The sequence below is a fragment of the Neopsephotus bourkii genome, unplaced genomic scaffold (genome assembly GCF_033783945.1).
Source record: "Neopsephotus bourkii isolate Nb327-2 ecotype Australia unplaced genomic scaffold, CSIRO-AGI_Nbou_v1 NB_838, whole genome shotgun sequence".
In the NCBI taxonomy this organism is placed as follows: domain Eukaryota; kingdom Metazoa; phylum Chordata; class Aves; order Psittaciformes; family Psittacidae; genus Neopsephotus; species Neopsephotus bourkii.
The window spans coordinates 2085838-2106435 of record NW_026901334.1 but is presented as its reverse complement, the minus strand read 5'-3'; the positions used below and the strand labels follow the sequence as shown (position 1 = coordinate 2106435).

General features: G+C 46.1%; 2 protein-coding genes across 4 annotated transcripts in view; one reads left to right on the top strand and one right to left on the bottom strand.

The window, feature by feature from the left end:
• The window catches only part of LOC133213616 (acidic leucine-rich nuclear phosphoprotein 32 family member B), a 94734-nt gene that overhangs the window by 36738 nt on the left and 37398 nt on the right, over positions 1–20598 (bottom strand). The gene's annotated exons all lie outside the window — the stretch shown is intronic.
• The window catches only part of MLLT1 (MLLT1 super elongation complex subunit), a 29982-nt gene continuing 12017 nt past the window's right edge, over positions 2634–20598 (top strand). For all 3 annotated transcript variants that reach the window (XM_061355948.1, XM_061355949.1, XM_061355947.1), the window contains exons 1-5: positions 2634–2789; positions 5788–5968; positions 9315–9397; positions 17834–17977; positions 19761–19886. In XM_061355948.1, coding sequence (XP_061211932.1) covers positions 2778–2789; positions 5788–5968; positions 9315–9397; positions 17834–17977; positions 19761–19886 — 546 coding nt within the window. In that variant the 5' untranslated portion in view covers positions 2634–2777. The remainder of the gene's footprint in view (positions 2790–5787; positions 5969–9314; positions 9398–17833; positions 17978–19760; positions 19887–20598) is intronic.

The window sequence follows — 20598 nt, the reverse complement described above, 5'->3', positions numbered from 1 at the left end:
CCCTTAAGACAGTCCACAACGCTGGGCAAGGTTCTGCTCTTTGCTGTGGTTTATCTGTGGGGGGAGCTTGATTGGGCTGGAAACCATTCAGAACTGGGAATCACTTGAGGAGCAAAGGCTGCTTAAAGGAATTTCTCTCCTCAAGTATTTTCACAGCTGAATGTAAAGAGCTACCCCAGGATATCTTCAATTACCCCAATTGGCACTACTTGTCCCAGCACAGAGCACTGGGGCATTGGCTTGGAGCAGGCATCAGTGTAACAATGCCCTTATGCCAAATGTCTTCTTCTGCAGTTTTAGTGCCCACACATTGGACTGTGCACCTGAGGTGCCATGGAAGCCAAGGCACCCTAACTTGGAAGTGTCCAAGTTCTTGCTTGCATCCCACCTCAGCTGGAGGAGCAACTTGTGTCGGAACCAGCAGAGGTGACTATGGATGCTGGAGTGGAAGGGCAGTCTGGGTGAGCACGAAAACAACCATCAGCACCAGGCTGGGAAAAAATAAAGGCATAGAAAAGGTGCTGCTGATAGGAATTAAATTAAGCCCCCAAATCTAATGATGTTTCAGCCCATGTTTAGGAAAGGGAGAAATTCAGGGTCTTGTGTGTTCGAGCAACATCTCCTGCACAAGGAGAAGATTCAATGGAGCAAGAGCGGAGTCAAACCTGGGACAGACAGAGACCTTCCCAGGCCTGGGAGCATTTAACCACCAAGGGCTGTGATAAGAGTGAATGGGTAGGACTGGGAGGTGGAAAATAGAAGATTTAGACCTAAGAGTCACTTATGTGGGAATAATGCCCACAATTAAAGCTCTCAATGAGAACTCCCAGAGAAAGAGGCTCAAGGGAGAAGAAAAGAAACTGTCTGAGGAGATGGCTCTTGGGACCGCATCAGACAGAAACATGGAAAATTAAACCTAGAGCACTTAAAAGAACCCCAAATCAGGCTCTTTTTTTGCTATTGCTGTTGCTGTTAACTGAAGCGATGAAGCGTTTTGCTTTTCTAACGTCCTCTATCAGGTTGAGGAGGTGAACCGGCTCTTTAGAACGACTGGGGAACCGATTAATCCTCGCCTGTGGCGATCAGCCCGCGGCACACAGGGCGCTAGCGGCTCACACGCGGCTTTCTGACACCGATCAACAAACTATTCCAAACAGGAACGTTCCACGAAGGGAAGAATTCCTCCTCGCGTCGGTTTCAAAGGAAAATCCCCGCAGAAACAGCGGCAAAACGGCCCTGGGAAGGCCGGTGCCGCCGTCATTGAAGGTTCCCAAACTTGTCCTGCAGAGCTCTAAGCGAGGATAAAAACAAACCCCACTTTTCAGATGCAAACACCTCGCTCGGAGCCGCCGGCGGGGCCGAGAACCGCGGCACAAAGCGGGCGGGTGCTAACGAGGCCTCCGCCGGCAGCTGCGCTCGGGCCGGGTCGGTGGCCTCCGGGCCTGGCCAGCGGCTGACGGCTACCGCTGCACTGAAGGAATGCCCGGGGCCATTTGCATTGCAAATAGCCCCGCTCCAGCCCAGCCACCGCGGTATGGTGCCATGGCAGCGAACGCCGAGCTCCGCCGCGGCGGGCATGGCGGCGGCTGGAGGGCAGCAAGGGCCGGGCCCGAGAGCGGCCTGGAGAGATGAGAGGGAACGTGAGAGAAACTGAGGGAAAGAGACTGAGGGGAAAAGGACAGAGACTGAGGAGTAATGGAAACAGACAAGGAGACCAAAGGGAAAATAAAGAGAAATTGAGGAAAAAGGAGAGAAACGGAAATGGAATGAGGGAGGCTGAGAGCAGTTAAGAGGAAGGGAAAAATGAGGAAGAACATGGGAGAATGAACGGAGAGTGAGGGAGAACAGGATAAGATTAAAGGGAAATGGGGCGTTGGGAGGAAATGGACAGGGAAGGGGAAAATAAGACGGGGGGAAACGGAGGTAGAATGGAAGGAGAGGCTGCGGGAGGACAAGGCGAATCGTGGGCAGGCAACACCACCGGCTCCCTGCCCTGCCCGCTGTGCTGGGAGGTGCAGTTTCCCTTGTTCCCAGCTCGTTTGTGTAGGGAATTAATACACGGGTGAGATCCGCAGCCGCCAGCGGTAGGGAAGCGTGGGCCCAGGGAGGAAAAAGGGGCGGGCTGGCGCAGCCGCAACGTACAACAAGGCCTAAACACTCGGTCCCGTTGCCGGCCGTGCGGCGCGGGGCCGAGGACAAACCACGGAGGTAACAGTGGAACGGGCCACGGCCCCGGCCACGCCGCACCGCAACGGGCAGGGGGGGCCATCGGAGGTGGCGAGAGCCCGCTCCCTCCCACTCCCCGCTTGACCCAGCGCGGACACCGCCTCTACCCCGCCCCTTCGGCAGCCCGCCCGCTTCCGATTGGCTGTCGCTCCTGCCCGTCAGATGGAGGCGGGGCGCGGCGGCTTCGCTAGGGCGGAAGCCCCGCCTCCAGGCGTGAGGCGGCGCGGTCATTGGCGGCGGGAGGGTGCCTCTCTGGTGATGTCGGTTTCCGGTTCCGCGGGGCGGGAGCCGGGGGGGTGGTGGGGCTCCTGCCTGTGAGTGACACACAATGAGGCGAGCGGCGGCGGCGGGGCCGTGAGGGGCCGCGACCGAGGAGGCGGCGGCGGCCGAGGCGGCGGGGAGGGGGGTGGGGGGGGACGGAAGGAGGAGCGGCCTCGCTCGGAGACGAGGTTAGAGACGGGGGAAAGAGACCCCCCCCCGCCGACCGGCCAGCGTAGATCGCCGCGGCGGGAGCGAGCGAGCGAGCGGGGCCCGCGGCGCTGCGCCCAGCCATGGACAATCAGGTGAGGGAGCGGCCCCGCCGTGCCGCTGCCGGCGTGAGGCCCCTCGGCGCCGCCCCTACCCCCGGGTGGGGGGGATGGGGGGGCACGAATGGGGAGGGGCCGGGCTCAGCATGCACCGGGGAGGGAACCCCAGTCGTCGGGGGGGAATGTAGGGGTGATTCTCCCGGTGGTGCGGGGGGCATCGCCCCGCTTTGGGGAGACACCCCCTCCTCACCTCCCCTTTTAGAGGTGGGGGGTTGCTCAGCCCTCGCCCCTTCCTGGGCGGCCGCGCTGCAGCCTCGCCCGCGGCGGGGGGTGGCAGCAGCATTTCCCGCAAATTCCTGCCTGGGCTTCTCTAACGGGAGGGGTGGTTCCGGCCTCGGTGCCCCCCCCACCGCGGTGCAAAGTGTTAATGCCACCGGCGGAGTCCTCGCCGCCCCGCGGGGAACCGCCCGGTAACTGGCGGGTGGCCGCGGTGCCGCAGCGGGCGGGGATGGAGGCTGGAAGTTTACCTGAGGTGATGCCGAGCGGGCGGGCTCCGGTCCTTTTGTGTGCGGGAGCAGGTTACCTGCGAGCGGGGCGCGGGAGGGGAGCCCCGGCGGCCGCGGCATCAGCCCCTCGGCAGGGCGAGGGGGGAGCTGGTTAGGGCTTTGAGGCAATTAGCACATCAAACAAAAAGCCGGCGCAGCCTTCCGAGTGTTTGTTGCGAAGTTGAGGAGCAGACGCCTTTGTATTATTACAAATTGTTTGAATAGGAGCCTGATTTCCCTTTGTTGAGAGACACGCTTGGAAAAGAAAACCTCCATTTTCAGCGGAGCAGCTTTGGGTGTTTGTTATGTTGAGAGATCTTCTTTTCAAATGTGTTTCAACTCCTGGCTTAATTCATTGCGATTGTTAATGGGACCGATATGTGAGGCGTGTGGCGAGTACAACTTTCACTCTCAGTTAAACACTTCTCTTTTATCTTTAATTTTGTTCCCTTCCACACAGCCCCATCTGTTTCTCAGCTAAAATTTCTCAGCCGTTTCAGCTAGAAAGGCAGATTTTGTAGCCTGACAGTCATTTGCACCTCTCTGGAGAGGGGTAGTAACTGGCAACGGTAGCAGGATTTAAAGGGTAATTATGGAATCGATAACGTGAAGCTGCAGAACAGCCTGGCTCTGTTATGTGAACGCTTGCGTGAACACTGTGGGAAGTATCCCAGATAAAACAGGCCTGCAAGCCCCCTCCTCCGTGAGGTTAGGATTTAGGCAGGCTGTCTCCACATAACGCTCTTCCACCAGTGGAGAAATTGCTGTGCTTGGAGGGAAACACACCTTGCCTCTTTTCTCATTCCTTTATACACCATGAGAGACCAGACGGCCTCATACCTTCATTTTTAGGTGAGATGGAGCCAGTGTAGATGAGCCCTAAAGCAGAGAATGAGGAAAAATGGCCTTCCGAGAGAACTTGCAGAGGAAGGTAACCTAAAGAAATGTGGTAATAACACCAGTGAAGCAATTAGATGAGCTTGTCCCTGAGACTTAGAATTGATGTGTTGGATGGCAGCTGAAGGTATTTTGCTATAAATATAACTGCCTGAAAGAGCGCGTTAAGGCTTATAGTTGAAATTAGAACTGGACTGCAATTTGGGAGGTCGAGCTTTGATGCCTGGTAGTCTGTAGACCTCCTGTGTGATCTTTTTACAAAGGAAAGAATACGGCGATTGAGGAGCTTTTTCAGAAGGTATTAACCATGCTCTGAAAAATCACATTTCCAGCCAGTGTCAGGTGGGAGATGAAAAAGAATTTCTGAGCGTTGGTTGTAGCCATACTCCTTGTTGCAGTTCCTCAGTGGGAAAATGAGGGTAATACTTACCCTAAACATTTGTGTAGAGCTCGAGAAGCTTTCTCTTTCTCTCTGCATTGTCTAACATCGTGCCCTTGGCTTGGCTCAGTGTCCACCTGTAATGTAGGTAATGACAACATTGTCTCTCCCACTGGTAATTTGAACTGCTGGAAAGAACAAAACACTTATTTTCAAGTCTTAGGTGAAGAAGGAAGGGAAGGACTAAAACCTGCCCCCTTTTTCTTATAAGCTTCCAGTTGCTGAAGCTGGATTTTACTGAGTTTAGTTTGCAGTCCCTGAGCTCCTGCTTTACTTTGTACAACATGTTCCTAAGTGTTCGGATACCTTCAGTGTTATTCCCTGTCTCTGCAAATCTTGCCCTAAGATTTGCTTGCTTTAACTTGTGTCTGAATCACGTTTGCCTTTCCTCTGTTACATGTGTTTAATCCGTTTGCTTTCTTCTGACTGTGCAGTCTGCAGTAATACAGGGATCTTCACAATTAATTTAATGTGGGTTTTAAGACATTTAATGTGATTCTTGTGCTTTGAATGAGACGTTGAATACACCTTCTCTGTTATTCAGTGATTAGAGGAGGATTTGGGAGCGCAAATCAGAATTAGGTCATTTTAGTGCTAGGTAGTGTGCAGACATGCTACATGGTAACTTGGTCTTTGAGAGTGTGTTAATAAAATACATTTAAAAGACTAGAAGGCGCATCATAGTTTTATTCTAATGGATTACATATTCTAGAGAGTATCATAAACCAATGAACCAATTCATGATCCAATTTTTCATGTTTTAACATTCAATTTCTGTCAGTGCTGTGAATTCTATAAGCTGTGAACATCAAGTTCTGTCTCTGACACTTTCCAGAAATAAAGATTCTGCAATTAGGACTTAGCTGACAATTTCAATAAGTGAGGCAGATAAAGCTATTCCTCTTCTAAAGCTGTTTTCCCTGCAATGCTAATATTAGGAAGAAAATAGGTATGAAATGGTGCTAGGAGCTATTTTTATGATACCGTTTCTGTTGACAGCCCTGTAGTTTTGAGTATGAGATTAATCTATCCATGCAGGCTGTTGTATTCCCCCCCTATTCCTCCCCTGCAGTGATAGTGTTGGGGCTCAGCATTATGCAGAACATGTAAAGTATTTCATTTTGCTTATGGTCTTACCTCTGTTCTAAACCAGTGCACGGTTCAAGTAAAACTGGAGCTGGGGCACCGAGCCCAACTGCGGAAGAAGCCCACCACCGAGGGCTTCACTCATGACTGGATGGTGTTTGTCCGCGGCCCGGAGCAGTGCGACATCCAGCACTTTGTGGAACGCGTGGTCTTTCGGCTCCATGAGAGCTTCCCCAAACCCAAGCGAGGTGAGTGTGTTTCTGAAAGTGAGTTATTTGGGCTCCTGTGTCTGAAAGAGCATTGTGCAAATCAAGGTTGTCTCAGCCTGACACCTCTCTGTAAAACACCCTCTGCAAGAGGAGCAAAATGTGCTTTGTGTACACTTCAGCTGTAACCTTTACTGTCTTTGTTTGAGGAAGGTCAGGGCAAATGGGACCGTTTTTCAGATGAAAGGGCTGGAGGTGAGATGCTTTCTCTTATTTAAGCATTAGTACATGCAGATTCTCAAGACACTTAGGGACAGCAGAAGATAATTCGTGTTACAGAATGGGAAAGATGTGTTTGATTTATTAATATTAGCTAACAAAAGCTGGAAGTGTGTGATAGGTGAGAAATTCTTAAATACTGGGCTTGTATACATAGAAACATAAAATTACAGAGTGGTTTGGATTGGAAGGGACCTTAAAGCCCACCCAGTTCCAACCTCCTACCATGGGCAGGGATACCTTCCACTAGAGCAGCTTACTTCAAGCCACATCCAACCTGGCCTTGAGCCCTGCCAGGGATGGGGCAGCTGCAGCTTCTCTGGGCACCCTGTGCCAGCGCTTCAGCACCCTCACAGGGAAGAGCTTCTGCCTTAGAGCCCATCTCAGTCTCCCCTGTGGCAGATTAAAGCCATTCCCCTTGTCCTGTCCTTACAGGCCCTTGTCCAAAGCCCCTCTTCAGGTTTCCTGCAGCCCCTTTAGGCACTGGAAGCTGCTCTGAGGTCTCCCCTTAAGGGGCCTTCTCTTCTGCAGGCTGAACCAGCCCGTGTCTCTCAGCCTGGTTCCAGAGCAGAGCTGCTCCAGCCTTCACAGCATCTCTGTGGTCTCCTCTGGCCTCGCTCCAGCAGCAACATGTCCCTCTTGTGCTGTTGCCCCAGAGGTGGATCAGGACTGCAGGGGGATTCTCCCCAGAGCACAGTAGAGGGAGAGAATCCCCTGCCTGAGCTGCTGTTCATGCTGTGCTGATGTAGCCCAGGATACATGCTGGGACTGTGTTGCCTTCTGTGTTGGTCATTAAGTAGCTGTCAGTATTCTTGCAGTTTCTAATTGTAGAAACTGAACAGGCAATCTTCTGCCTGTTCAGGTAGCATTAAACCCAGCAGAAATCAATGATGCCAAAGGGGCGATGGTCTCTTTGCCACTGGGACTGCAGATTCCAGTGGCACGGATGTGCGCTGGCACCGTGCAGTTAGTGTGGTTGGGAAGAGTGTGCAAACTATAGTGTTAACTTTCTGCTGATCCATTTGTTGCTCTTTCTGACTGTGCAGCAGCATGAACCTTATTCTTGGCACGGGGCAGCAGAAGCACATGGTTGAAGTGGAAGAGCAGGAATTGCCCTTTTCAGCAACAGCACAGAGTTAGATCTGCTTAAGATTGTGTAACTCCATCTGCAGTGTTGTTCTGTAGTGTTAGGAGCAATGCTGGCTGCCCCAGAGTGTTGCTGTACATCACTTTACAACATGCATTCTTTGAAATACTTCACTGGAAGACTGTTTACACAGGATGTCTTAGGGCTTCATACTGTGTTGGTACTTGTGAGAGCCCACAGTGGAAAGGAGCTCAGTTTCCAGCTCGTAAGGGTGTGAATCTAGTCTGTGTGTTGTTAGTATCTTCTTCAAATTGATGTAGTAAAACTGATGTATGATCAGCAAATGCAATCCTGAGCTGAAAGCTGATTTATAGAATAAAAGTTAGAAGCTGCTGTGCTACAATTCTTGTCATCTGCTGTAATTACCTTATTACAAACAACTGTGTTGGGATAGTACCTGGTCTTTGCTCAGTCAATTGCCATACATTTACCTTTAAAGACAAGTTTTTTCCCCATCTCTCTGCTGTGATTTCTTAAGCTTGCTCCTAGTGCCAGCTTGCTTTTGACCAAAGTGTGTCTGGATTGTACAGAAATGCTATGGCAGATGCACACTATTTCTAGATCTGTTTGAAGGGTTTCTTCAGATGGTTTGCTCTTACTTGGAGCAGAATCTACTGGGGAAGGTAGGCTTGTGCTGCAAGCAGATTGCCTGTGTAGTAGTTTTAATTCCTTTGAATAGAGCAGCAAAGGAACAAAGGCTGCTTGGCTGACAGTCTGAAGTTTCCTGCTGCCATATTGGCACTGTTCTTTGGGGCTTTCCCCCCTAAATGATAGGCTTCTTATATGAAATTCAAGTTAAAGCAAGTCTAGAGATACTAATTATTTTTAGATGCACTCTTTTTTTTCTCACTAGAATTTTGAGTGCTGCTTCCTAGCACCTTAGTGATGGTAGAAGTGCTTCGAGCTGGGATAATGTAGCTACATCAAAGGGTGATAATTTGTGTGCTTTTCAGGTTTGAGGTAGTGTTTCCTAATCATATTAATTACTTGGGATTCTTTAGAGAAAGTAAAAAGATTTGCACTGAATTCCTCTAATTACTTAATTGACTTTATTTGCATATACTGTAGTGCATAAATTATGTGCAAGTGCATCTGGTTCTTGAGGGGGAGAATCTCTCTCTTGGTCTCCTGTTTCTTCTGGCAGATAAATGCTAATAAGTGATCCCAGAGTCCTTCATGCAGGCTGTTGCTATGCTGAAATGCAATGGTAGGAGGTGGAAAGGGTTCAGTAGCATGAGGAGACAACAGGTAGCAGGACATGGGGAACTGAGGCAGGAAGCAGCTTAATTTCTTAGAAGAGATTAACTTTTGTAATGGATGTTTCTGCCGTAAGCGGCACCGTGACCTTAGCAGCAAAGCGTTTAACCTCTCCCTGCTTCCTTGTGTGTGGAATAAATAGCAGTTCCAACCTGCCCTTCAGGTTTGGTGCAGCCTCTGGATGAGGCAGCTTGTGCTGTGGCCGTTAGGTAATTATGGAGATTGAGCATTGCGGGAGAGCATTTCAAGGGAAAAGAAAATTCCACTTGCGTGGTATAGTGTTTTGATTAAGAAATATGGACATAAAGTACATTTTACCTTTCCATGGTGGTCCAATTCCCACCTTTTGGGTCTTTGCCTTATTTTTTTTTTAATGCAAGATGGCTTTAAGTGGCGGTTTGCATTGTTGTGAACCAGCACAGCAATGTAATTGTATCTCCGTGCAAAAGGGGGGGAAGACTCTCGCCCAGGCTCTGGCATGGAGTGTTTTATGTTTCCTTTCCATGGGAGGAGCTAAGAACAGATTTTCACGTTCCTAACTAAGCCTATGCCCACCATCTTATTTTGTTGGGGTTTTTTTCACAGAAGTCACTGTTTTAATGTATCCTGAGTTGTCAGAGCCACATTTCTCATCTTGCAGCTCCTTTTTGGCTCATACTAAGTTGCATTATATTCAAAGCTAACAGTTGTTTGTTCTCTTTTCAGTGTGCAAGGAGCCCCCTTACAAAGTGGAGGAGTCTGGCTACGCAGGCTTCATTATGCCTATTGAAGTGTACTTCAAAAATAAGGTAGAATCTGATTTCTGGTCTTCTAATTGTTTTGAGCTGTGCCAGAGCCTGAAACTGCCTGACAGAAAGACTCTAAATTATGTGACTGTTTTATGTGTGTGTTTTTTATTAGTCTAATAAATAGAATTTAACTGGGAGTTGGAAGCTCCTGCCAAGCTTCAAAAGAAAGCTTTTGGCAGAAATGGAATTGTATAGAAAGGTAATATCAGGACATTGTGGTGGTCCTAGAGATCCTGAACACGTTGGACCACGTGCAAGAAGCTTCTCTAGCATGGATAATGCTAAAGCAGTTGAAAATATTTTATGCAAATAAACATAAATCACAGATTTTACAAACATTTGTAAATCCTGTTGGCAGTCAATATATTCAAAAATCAGGGGTTTTATTTGCAGTCTTATGAAATTAACTGTACAGGTATAAAATTTGTATAGGCCCAAGACAAACATTTGCATCTACAGGACAAGTATTTACAGCTATGTTAAAAATATTGTTGTTCTGATTCAGTTCTCTTCCAAGAAGAAAACACTGAATAGTTTAAATCTTAAGATGCACTGCCAACAAGTATATGCAAGTTAAAATTCAGGATTTATTGCTCGCTTTGAGTCTTGCCACAGAGGTCACACGCTACACGCTTTGGAAAAGGTTATGAAAATACGGATTTGGGCACTTTGTGTTCATATTAACTCAGTTTGGGTTAATTTGTTATGTTGAACATGAATACTAAATCTCTCTGGTTTTGATTAAATATTCTGCTGCTTATCCTAAGAGGCAACTGAGATAAAGAATTTGCCCATTAAGCCACATCACCACACTGTATGACCTCACCCCCTGCCCCTCAACCCTCCAAGCACGAGCCATTCCCCTGCTTTTGTTGACAGCAGACCACATAGAACAGCGTAAACTCTATTTAACTTCCTGGAATCTTTTCCCTTGTAGCTCCCACAAACACATCTAGCATTTCCTCCTCGCCTCACTCTAGTATAGAATATTCTCCTGGCCATGGTGTTTTGTGAATTACTCACGTTTTAGTTTGGGTTTTGGCAAACCACATTCCTTTACCCCCAGTTTATGAGTCTGAGTAATAAACCAAGTAACACGACTCAACCACAAGAAGACTTGTAAACCTGGGAACGCTTTGCCCTCAGCTTTCTTTTGGGGGGTGTGGGTGAGATAAGCCAAAAGGAGGTGAAGGCATTTAGGGGGTAGGGGGTGGAAGTTGTTGATAGAAGCAGCTTTTTGGCAAACACTGAAAACTTTGACTTGAGTGCAAAAAAAAAAAAAAAAACCCAAAAAACTTAAAAAGCTTAAAAGTAGTTTGACTTCTGGTGGCTTTTCTGAGGTTTCACATGGCAATGGGGAAACTCTTCATCTGCACTGTGTATTGGCTTAATTCGGGTTCAAAATCTGCCTTTTCATTCCTGATCAGAAACTGTGAACTTCTCCATGCTGATTTCTTGTAAGGGGAATCTCTTGATTGCTGTGCTGGCTGAACTGTGTTTTATTTCTACTATTACCTTTTACTTGCCCTTCCTTTCTTCACTCAACCTTCTCTCACACTTACCTTTCCTCTGCAGGAATCCAATGCCTTTGTCTTTCACAGGTCCTCAAATCTTGCTTTCTCATTTCTGCCTGTCCTGTATTTTGTTGTAGGTGCACTTGTTCGCATTGACAATTACCTGATTTGTGTTTTCTTTCTCTGAGCTCCTCGTGTTCCTGTGCTCCTCACAGAATATGGAGCCAGCTTTTCTGAATCTCACTTGGTTTCACACCCACCAGGGTCATCACTTCTCATTGTTCCCAAACACATGTGATTGTGCAGTTGCTCTTTCTAGTCTTAGGGATAGGATGGCTTGTATAAATAAGGGAAATAGGTGGTCTCTCTTCTTAGTGGAAATAATGGGAGTAGCTGTTCATTTAGGAGAGGGTGATTTGGTTTTGGCATTTTGGTCTTCAGAAACATAAAAAATGAATAGAATGCAGTAGGTTTAGCTGCAGACTTGTTTTCAAAGCTATAGATCTTCAAAACACCCTCTTTACCCTCTTTTTGACATGCCTGCATTATGGAGTTCTTTCCTGCTTCTAAGCTGATGGGCAAATTGATTAATTCAGGAGTTTGAGTGCACCTCCCATTATTAACTTGAGGCAAGAGGGGGCTGAGGGAAAAACATGATAGAGTCTGTCTCCCAGCACGTCATTTGAACACACATTCCCAGGTTCAACCATCAACTTGAAATACATAAACTGTGCTGAAGTTGCGTGAAATTTGCTTTTGCTGCTTAAAAAAAAGTATTTTTTCCATCCTTATGTCAGCAAATGTTGTGTTCTCTGCACATTTGGAAGCCAAGTGTGGTACTTAGGATTGCTGGAAGCTTAGACGCTGCCTGAGGATGTGAAGAATTTGGCTCCTCTGACCACGACTGCCTGGTGCTAATGCCATCTTGAAATATTAAGGGCTATTAATTCTTTTCAGTAAGTGCAGTCGAAGGAGATGTAAATACTTCTGCAAAGATAGGAACACAAAGACAAAAGATAAGCTAAGGCTGAGATATTGTAGATATGAAAAAGAATCGGGAGGAAGAGGAATGGCAAAGGCTTTGAATGCAGCCTGTTTTCCCTTGCATTAAAGAAAGTGACATTAAAGCACCAGATAAATAAAACTCTTTACTACTTTGAGACCATATGTTCGCTCTGATCTCTGTAAACCTGTTGACACTGGTGAGGATCAGCTGTTGTGCATGGAGTATATATTGTTCTGAATTGATTACAGCATTTGGGACTCATCCCTGAGTAACTCTTTTCAAGTAGCTGTTATGTATGGGTTGGTTCTGGGGTCGAGGAGAACATGCTGTGTGGTGGGTGGCTGGGCAGGAGGAGCTGGGGGGTCTTTCTGGCCATATGCTCCCCACATTCTAGCACGTTTTTGTTGATGTGTGTCATGTGTGTCCTCTCGCTTGAAACGAGAGTCCTAAAGGCTTCGGGCTTTGTTTATCAAAGCATTTTAGCTTTGTAAAGGTGAGAAGAGAAAGGATTTAAAGAGGCAGTGAGCTAATCTGTGGAGGCTGATCTTTGCCATGGTTGGCTGAAAGTGTTTTTCCACAGTTTAATCCTTCTTTCTTAGCTGTTTCCTTTCCCTGTTCTAATTTGTTACTAGGATGATAAATAGTGGTTGTCAGAGCCTGTGTAAGCTTTGCTTTGCCTAAAGAAACATGGGCCTGTTCACTGCAAAGGAACAGTTTTACCAAGAGTGGCTTAAGAATGGTTTTAATGAACTTCATCAGGCAACTTTGCATAATACTGCCCATTAACTCTTTGTGTTGGAATACTCGGTGTTGCCTGTTGGGAATAGGAGTCTCCTGCCCCCACTGAAGCTTTTGGTGCCTTTTTGTCCGACAGGGAAGTGTCAGCAGAGTATTAAAGGAGGTGCAAGAGCCTGTTTGTATCTTTTACAAACATAGTTGTGCCTTGTGGGCATGTGTTTGTCCTTCCTGTGCTGTAATTCAGCTCCTCAATAAGTAGGTGTTTCCTCAGTCTTGTCATTTGAATTACAGAGCATGTATTTTGAATACTGCTGTGAACCTGGCCAGTTTGCGTGTCTGAGCTCTCCAGAGAGTCACAGTGGCCTGCTAGAACCTAGCCTGCTAGAAGAAATGGCCGAGTCTCAGCAGGTTGGATGTCAAAGCACGGCTGACTAATGGCAGCACATCATTTGGGATTGTTGGAATGGAAATGTTCGTATGCTGTTTCGGTGTTTAAATCCTTTGTGTTCCTATAATGAGGGCTGCTGTTAGTGGCTTCTGGTGCTCGAATCAATACAAACTGGGTACAATAAATGCATTGCTGTTCCTCTGCTGCTCTTCCTCTTCCCTCTCCCCCGCTCAATTTCAACAGTCTGGAGGCTTTTTTTCATGGCCTCATTGTTGTCTCCGAACACATCTCTTGTTGTGGCATGTGTTGTAATCTGGAGGCTGCAATACAGGTATGACTTTGGTATTCATCCCGTTACGTTTCTTTGCATCCTAATCAGATTAGATCAGTCCCCCCTCCCAACAGAAGCTAAAAGGTCCAGTGTATTTTAATGCTGTTCTGATACAAGGCAGATGATACTGATTGTGTTTAAGTCTCTCTAAAGATACTACCTCCTAGTTCTAGTGCTGGGGGTAAAAGCCTTCCAGCATTTACATAATGAATACCTGGAACGTGGGCTTTTCCTATTAGTGAAAAGGGAGATAGGCAAAGAAAGCAGAGAGATCTGTTTGCTTCTTCCAGATAGGTTCAAAATAAAAGCATGAATAAACGCTTTAATAAAATAATAATATAAATAAAATAAAAGCATGAAAATACACAGAAAAGTACAGCAGAAGGCAAAATTATTTGTGTTTTGAAGTAGGAACTTGGTGGAGACATTGTAGGTGGGTTGTACAGGGGGTCAGTTAGAACCAACCTGTGCCCTTGAGAAGGTGTTGGCTATGAAATACTGTAAGGAAGGTGGTTGAAGAGCCTCTCTTTGCACCAGACGTTTGATTTTATCTAACCAGTTGCTGTGTTATCAGGGGAGGGGTCTGCACAGGTTGGAGGAAGGGGGGAGTAACTTTAACCTGTTAGGATTTATTGAGAAATATAGGAAGTAGTAAACCGTGTCGTTTTGTCAGTGGAAGCATGATTTGCTCACATTTTAGGTCTGTATTGGTTTATCAAACCTGCAGCACTTCCTTTGTGCTGCTTATGAGCGGGGAATCTCTTCTTTACCTTTTTGTGTCCTAAGCTAGTACACATTTATCAGTTTATCCATTTTTCTGTCGGAGCAGACTCTTCTCAGCATGGCACATCCATAGGCATCTGCAGATGCTGAATAGATCCCAGTGCCTGGTGAGGAAATGTTGTCAAACATAGCAGCTTCACAGCTGGCCATGCCAGCATCATGTCATGTATTTGTGAGGGCTAGTGGATTCCTAAATGCTTGTCTTTGAGCAGTGAGTCTATTTGTCTAATTTTCAACCAAAGTTACGAGCTTCAGAGGGGGGGAACACGTTCCAAAATGCTATTCTCTTGTACATAACCCTATAGGACCTCACAAAAAGATACAGGTGTTTCATAAGTGCAACATAAGGCTGTTTGCTTCAGAAAATGGCTATTGGGCTCTTCACTTTTAACTGTCCTGTCTGGAAGCGGGTGGTGGACCAGTCAAACAGGTTGTACGAGCCTGCAAAGGGGGTTTCATTTCTACAGGCGGATAAATGGCTCTGTCAGGCATGGCAAAAGGGAAGGTAGTGCTGGATGTTGTAGTTATTGAATAACCATGAGCCTGCTTCCTTGGTGTGCTAGGTTTTTGTAGATAATTTTGTTTTATGGCTTTCTAAAAGTGATTTACGAGCTTTATGCGCACGCTACCAGTGAAACGCTTTTGATTTGTGTCAAGTGGCAAAGGGCACACCCTGCCTTCAAAACAGGACAAGGAAATTTTAACAAAAGACTTCGCAAAATTCCTCCTCTTATAGAAAGTTCCAAAAGAACTTTAACCCATTACTTCAGAACAAAAAGAAAGCGGCTTCAGCGATGCTACCAGTGCAGTGGCCTCGCTGCAGACAGGAAGCTGGAGAACAGTAAAAATAAAGCTTAATGTGCTCAGCTTTGGGGATAGGAGTTAGAGGGGGGGTGTCACTGCATGGAAGGAAGTTTACAGCGGCTGCAAATCAAAGCATGGCCGCAGCTTTGTGGTCCACACTTGTAGTTTACTTCTCTGGCAGCGGGAGATTTAAGGGGCAGATTCAGACTGAGCCTCCGAGGTGGCTTGCTGCGAGGTCCTGGACCAGGTTAACCATTTCATGCCCAGAGTCACCACTGAGTTTTAATCTGTGTAACTACAGTATCTACCAGTTAGAATGGATGTGATCCATCCTTTCTACAGCCTTTATTGGAAGCGAGGCCCTTTAGAGAAGCTTATGGTCTCCGAGAGCAACAAAATGTTCACAGACCTCTTCAGGTTTGCTTGTTGACATCAAGGGTTTAGTATCATAAGATGGAATCAGCTAAGAGTAAAGCTTGGCTTGTGCATATAATTGCTACTCAAGCAGGAGTATGTAAAATGCTGTTGCAGTATGAAAACACACTGCCTGGACCTATTGCACCTCCAAGCAGCAGGATGTGCAGATCCCAACATGTTATTTGGAAAGCCTTTGAAGTGCAGTGCTGTGGATTCAGTGTGGCTTTCCACTGAAAGTTAGAGGATGTGTAGGTCCAGGTCAATGGAGAGAGATTTTCCTTGGGTTTCTTTTTTTCTTTTCCTCCTTTCTCCCCCCCTTTTCCCCCCTCCTTGATGGTTGTTTGTAGGGAAGAACCTTTTAGTGAGGACCGGATGGATTAAGCTTTGGAGTGTCTTGAGCTGTAATCATTAGCTGGGCAGTGAAGGCAGTAAAGGAAAGAATGTTTATTTGCAGCTTTTTGCTTTGAGACTTTTGTACTGGTTCTTTTAGGAGTGCTGTAATCTTAACTGTTCTCTTGGGGGGGGGCTTCTGATGGCCTGAGGCGATACAAAGGGTATTTTAATGATCATGGTACTTGGCCAGGGCTCAGTTCCCAGGGTGGTTGTGATCTCCGAGTTGGAGAAAAATCACACTGAAAAATTGTCTTAATTTCGCAAAAAGTGGGAACTCTTCAACAGAGGTGCAGTAAATATTTGGGAGGTTCTCTGCTTTTAAATCTTTATTAGAAAAAAAAGGCATCTCTAAGATAGAAGGGAAAGGAATCTGCTGCCCTTCTCCTGCTCTGCAAGCAAACAGGGAAATGCTGAAGCAGAGCTCTGATGATGTGATGCTATAACAGCTTCCGACTAAAGCCTGCTTCTGCTGATATATCCAAGATCCATTTACTCTGTTGTAAATTAGGAAAACCATTTTAGAAACCATTCTTAGGCCACATTTGGATTTCTGTTCATCCTTCATTTAAGTTTATTAGACTTCGAGGGACCCTCTGCAGCTGCTGTTTGAACTTCAGCGTAAGTGCGCACATGCAGAGCTCACTAATGATTCCGTTAATGAGAACGGTCATAGAGAAGGGAAAACGACCAGGCAATGGATTTGGCAAGTATTTTTCTTTATCTTCCCATCATCTGGGTAGACACTGAACCCTTTGAAGTACGTGGGAATTCTTCAGGATTTTTCCAAGGGGGTTTGAAGACCCTCATGTTGGTAGCACGTTCTTGCTGGTTAATGTGAGAGTTGGTGTGTATGTGCCTGTGTTTGCGGAGTGAGGAGCCAAGACCTTGGCTCCCAGGTGAGCTCAGGGTACTGATTTTGATGTAAACCAGGTGTGCTTACCACAGTTATTATTAGAGGTATAGTTTGTACAAGAAATGGCTTCTTTAGGGCCCTTGGTATCCACCAAGCAACCAGCAGGAATCAGTGTGGTCTGAAGCTGTTTGACGCTTCAACCTATTTTCAGCAAATCTAATGGCCTGGGCTGGGAGCCTGCAGGGCCTGTTCCTACACAACAATGCAACTACACCAGGAAATCAAGCTGCTGGATATGAATTCTGGAAAAGACTGCTGTGCAGCTGCTTGATGTTGCGCGTTGAATGAGGCATGTGGGATGCATTCATGTAAATACTGAGTGTACTGTAAGGCTCTGCGTGGTTCGCAGGAGAGTCTCGTTTGCCACATACTGAGTTTTCATCTTGAAATGCAGAATACAAGCTAATCCCAGGAAATAGCATCTCAGTGTTTGTAATACACCAGTAATACGCAACATTTGCAATGTTGGGAAGGGGGGAAAAAGGGAAAAGCTTTCTTCCATTCTGCACTGCAAATGCAGAGTGTTGCTGTGGCAGGTGGAGCAAAACCAGTGAGGCGCAGATGATCCCCAACATGCATACAAACTCCAGTGAAAGTGCCCTTGGAAAGTTCAAAAGCCCAGGATATCTTCCCATTCAGCCCCTGCAATATGCATATTGAAAGGGTTTTACAAAACAAGTCATCCTTTTACCGTTGCTTTTAATCTTTCCTTGGGACCCAAATTGTTCCTGTGAGTTCAGAAGTTGTTCCTTCTCTAAATAAGGGATTATGCTTTTCTTAATATTTATTCTTATAGTTCACTTGCTTCCCAAAGGAGACAGGACCTGGATTTTAGTGAAAACAGAATAGTGGGTATGGCTCGTGAACCTTCTTTCTTAGGAAGACTGGGATGGTTTTAAACAGGCAGTTGTCAGTATCCTTGTCCATGTGTTGCTTTTGCAGTGAAAAGCCATGCCTGAGTTTCTGATGAACAATATGTTAACTTCAGGGACAAATAGCTTAATTTCTAACCCTCTGATCTCACGATACAAAAACTGAGTGTAACACTTATAGTGGCTTAATTAATCCCCAGGAGCGACTGTTTGAGTCCTCTGACTTAGGGTGCTTGCGAAACTTCTTCCCTTTTCCCAAAGTCTGTCTTGTTTTCAGGAGGAGCCGAAAAAGGTGTGCTTCACATACGACCTGTTCTTAAATTTGGAGGGAAATCCACCTGTGAACCACCTTCGCTGTGAGAAGCTGACTTTCAACAACCCCACCAAGGAATTCAGACGCAAACTCATTAAGGCTGGAGGGGTAAGTGCCAAAGGGACTGGAGGTCTGAGAGGTTCTGCTAAACTGAAAAGGGGGAGATTGAGCTGAGCTCTTAGGCAGAAGCTCTTCCCTGTGAGGGTGCTGAGGCGCTGGCACAGGGTGCCCAGAGAAGCTGTGGCTGCCCCATCCCTGGCAGTGCTCAAGGCCAGGTTGGACACAGGGGCTTGGAGCAAGCTGCTCCAGTGGAAGGGGTCCCTGCCCATGGCAGGGGTTGGAGCTGGATGAGCTTTAAGGTCCCTTCTAACCCAAACCATTCCATGATGCCATGGAATCATGGAGTGATCTTGTTCTGCTCTGGGGTTCCTCTGTAGCTGCAGCCCGTCAAGTGGCAGTGTTACTCCTGGTTATATGACTGTGGCCCTTGAAGGAGAACTAAACCATTGCTGGTGTGATTGGTGGCACTTCATGCTTCAATTGAAATGTGACCATTAATATCAAAGCACTAAAACCTCTCCTGGAAATGGAGATCTGTGGATGTTGCACACTGTCCATCAGTTACACAGTTATCTGTGACCTTCCTGAGCTGTATCAGTATAGAAAAGCTCAAGGTAGAGGCTTCCAGTCTATTCCTCACTTGAATTTTTACCACAGGAAAGCTTAATACTTAGTGCTTGCTGATCAGTAAATGCCCTCTAAAGCTGAGGTTGGCTGCTTGTGGCTAACAAAATGAAAATATAAGGAAAAATGTTTGAATATAGATTAGAAATAGGTGTGGAAGGAAAAAAAAAAGCTATGCTCTTGAATGCACAATAAGATACAGATTGCTACAGTGGATGAGCTCTGCTTCTCGGAAAGTAATATTCTAAAGAGATGGTACCTAAGTAACTACAAGACCTATGCAAATTAGTACAAGCCACAAAGCACCTGAAGGTTTATAAGCAGGCAGAGGAAGACATGACTGTGTTCTGAGAGACCCCCGTTCATCACAGACTCATAGAATGGGTTAAGTTTTGTTCAAGGTCTTTATTAAAGTTGTAATTCTGGCAGAATTGTCTTCTGGGGAAAACAAAACCAACATGTTTCAGGCTTGGAAATGTTTGTTGATAGTATTCAGGAATGGCAAGTATTCCAAGCTGATCTGCCCAGCTCTTCCTCAGTGTGCCAGTGCTTTTCTGTCCTCAGCACAAAGAAGAAGGTGGTTATTTTAGCCGTAGCATGGCTAAAACATCACTTGCTTTCTATGGTTTTCATAGTACTAGGGTTTTCATAGTTACTGTATTCCTTACACATTGAGGTGTTTCACCTGTGATTCGCTTTGGATGCCATTCATCTAGTGGGAAATTTGGACAGGATTATTCTGGTGCAGTATAGGGGAGGTAAGGGAAGTTTCATGAGCTGGGTGCTTGGTGCTTAGATCTTGTCAAGGGGGGAGACCCCAAAGCCTGAATGAGTGAAGTCTTGTTCATTCCTTCAGATTTATCTTGCTACCCTTTTGCAGGATAAGAGCATTTACAGCAGAACACACAGTTCTTGCCCAGAGCTTTATTGCCTGCTTGTGCTCAGAATATTGGCATTCCCTTGGGGAAAGTTACTTGATATTGCATGTTGCTTTTCTTTTTTCTGTGATTTTAGTGTTCTGTATTTGAGGAGTTGCCTTGAAACCGAGCATTGCCTAGACAATATCTTTTTATGGCCTTTAAGCAGGGAAAAAAACATTCAAAAGATGAATAATAGTGTGTTAATTGAGCAAGTGACTTAACATCATCCCGTGTTAATAGTCCGTGTGACTTCACTCATACATCATTTTTCCTCTCTTTATTACTAGGTAATGGTGATGCCAGAAGGAGCAGAAACTGTTTCAAGGCCAAGTCCTGATTATCCGATGTTACCCACGATACCACTCTCTGCCTTCTCTGATCCCAAGAAGACCAAACCATCCCATGGGTCAAAAGTGAGTGAAATGTGCTTTTTGTCCTCCTGAGGTGAAGAAGTCTTTCAGGACTGGCTGCTAAGAGCTTGTTTAGAAGCTGTTTCTGGCTACTTCTAATTCTGAAACCTTCCTTGTACTCCATAGGCCAGTAGCTAATGATCTGGAACTTAGCCTCAGTTAGGAGGCCTTTGTAGGATTTGCTGGAGTTCTCTCCAGGGAAAACTCAAAAAGAAAATGAAATGTCCAAGAATGGAAATTTTCAAACCGTATCTTCCTCCTGATCTGCTCTAGCAGATAAAGTTGAATGAAGTCCTCTCTGATCGTTCTGACTTGTAGCCCTGATGCTGAGGGTGGATTACATGATCGTTCACTGTCTTGTCAGGCAAAGCTGTACTCTTAGGTCCTCACATCTCTTAGGACAAGGGCTCAGTAGAGATTTGATGCTTCCTCTGTCATTAGAACTGCTTAGGGTAGTGGTGCAAAGAACATAAAACAGGCTGCACTTGGTTGCACTAATGATTTGAAGACTTGGTGTTTGTGTCCAGCAGTATCTAGTTCTTGAGACTTCGGAAGAACCTTAAGTTTTCTTTTTTCCACTTACAATGAAGCTATTTTTATACAATTCTACATGGGAGAAGCAATCCATCAGCAGTGTTTTGATGTGGATTATATCCACTTTATCTGCCTGAACAGCCAGATATTAGTGGCAGTTCATTTTATAGTGTAATTCAAT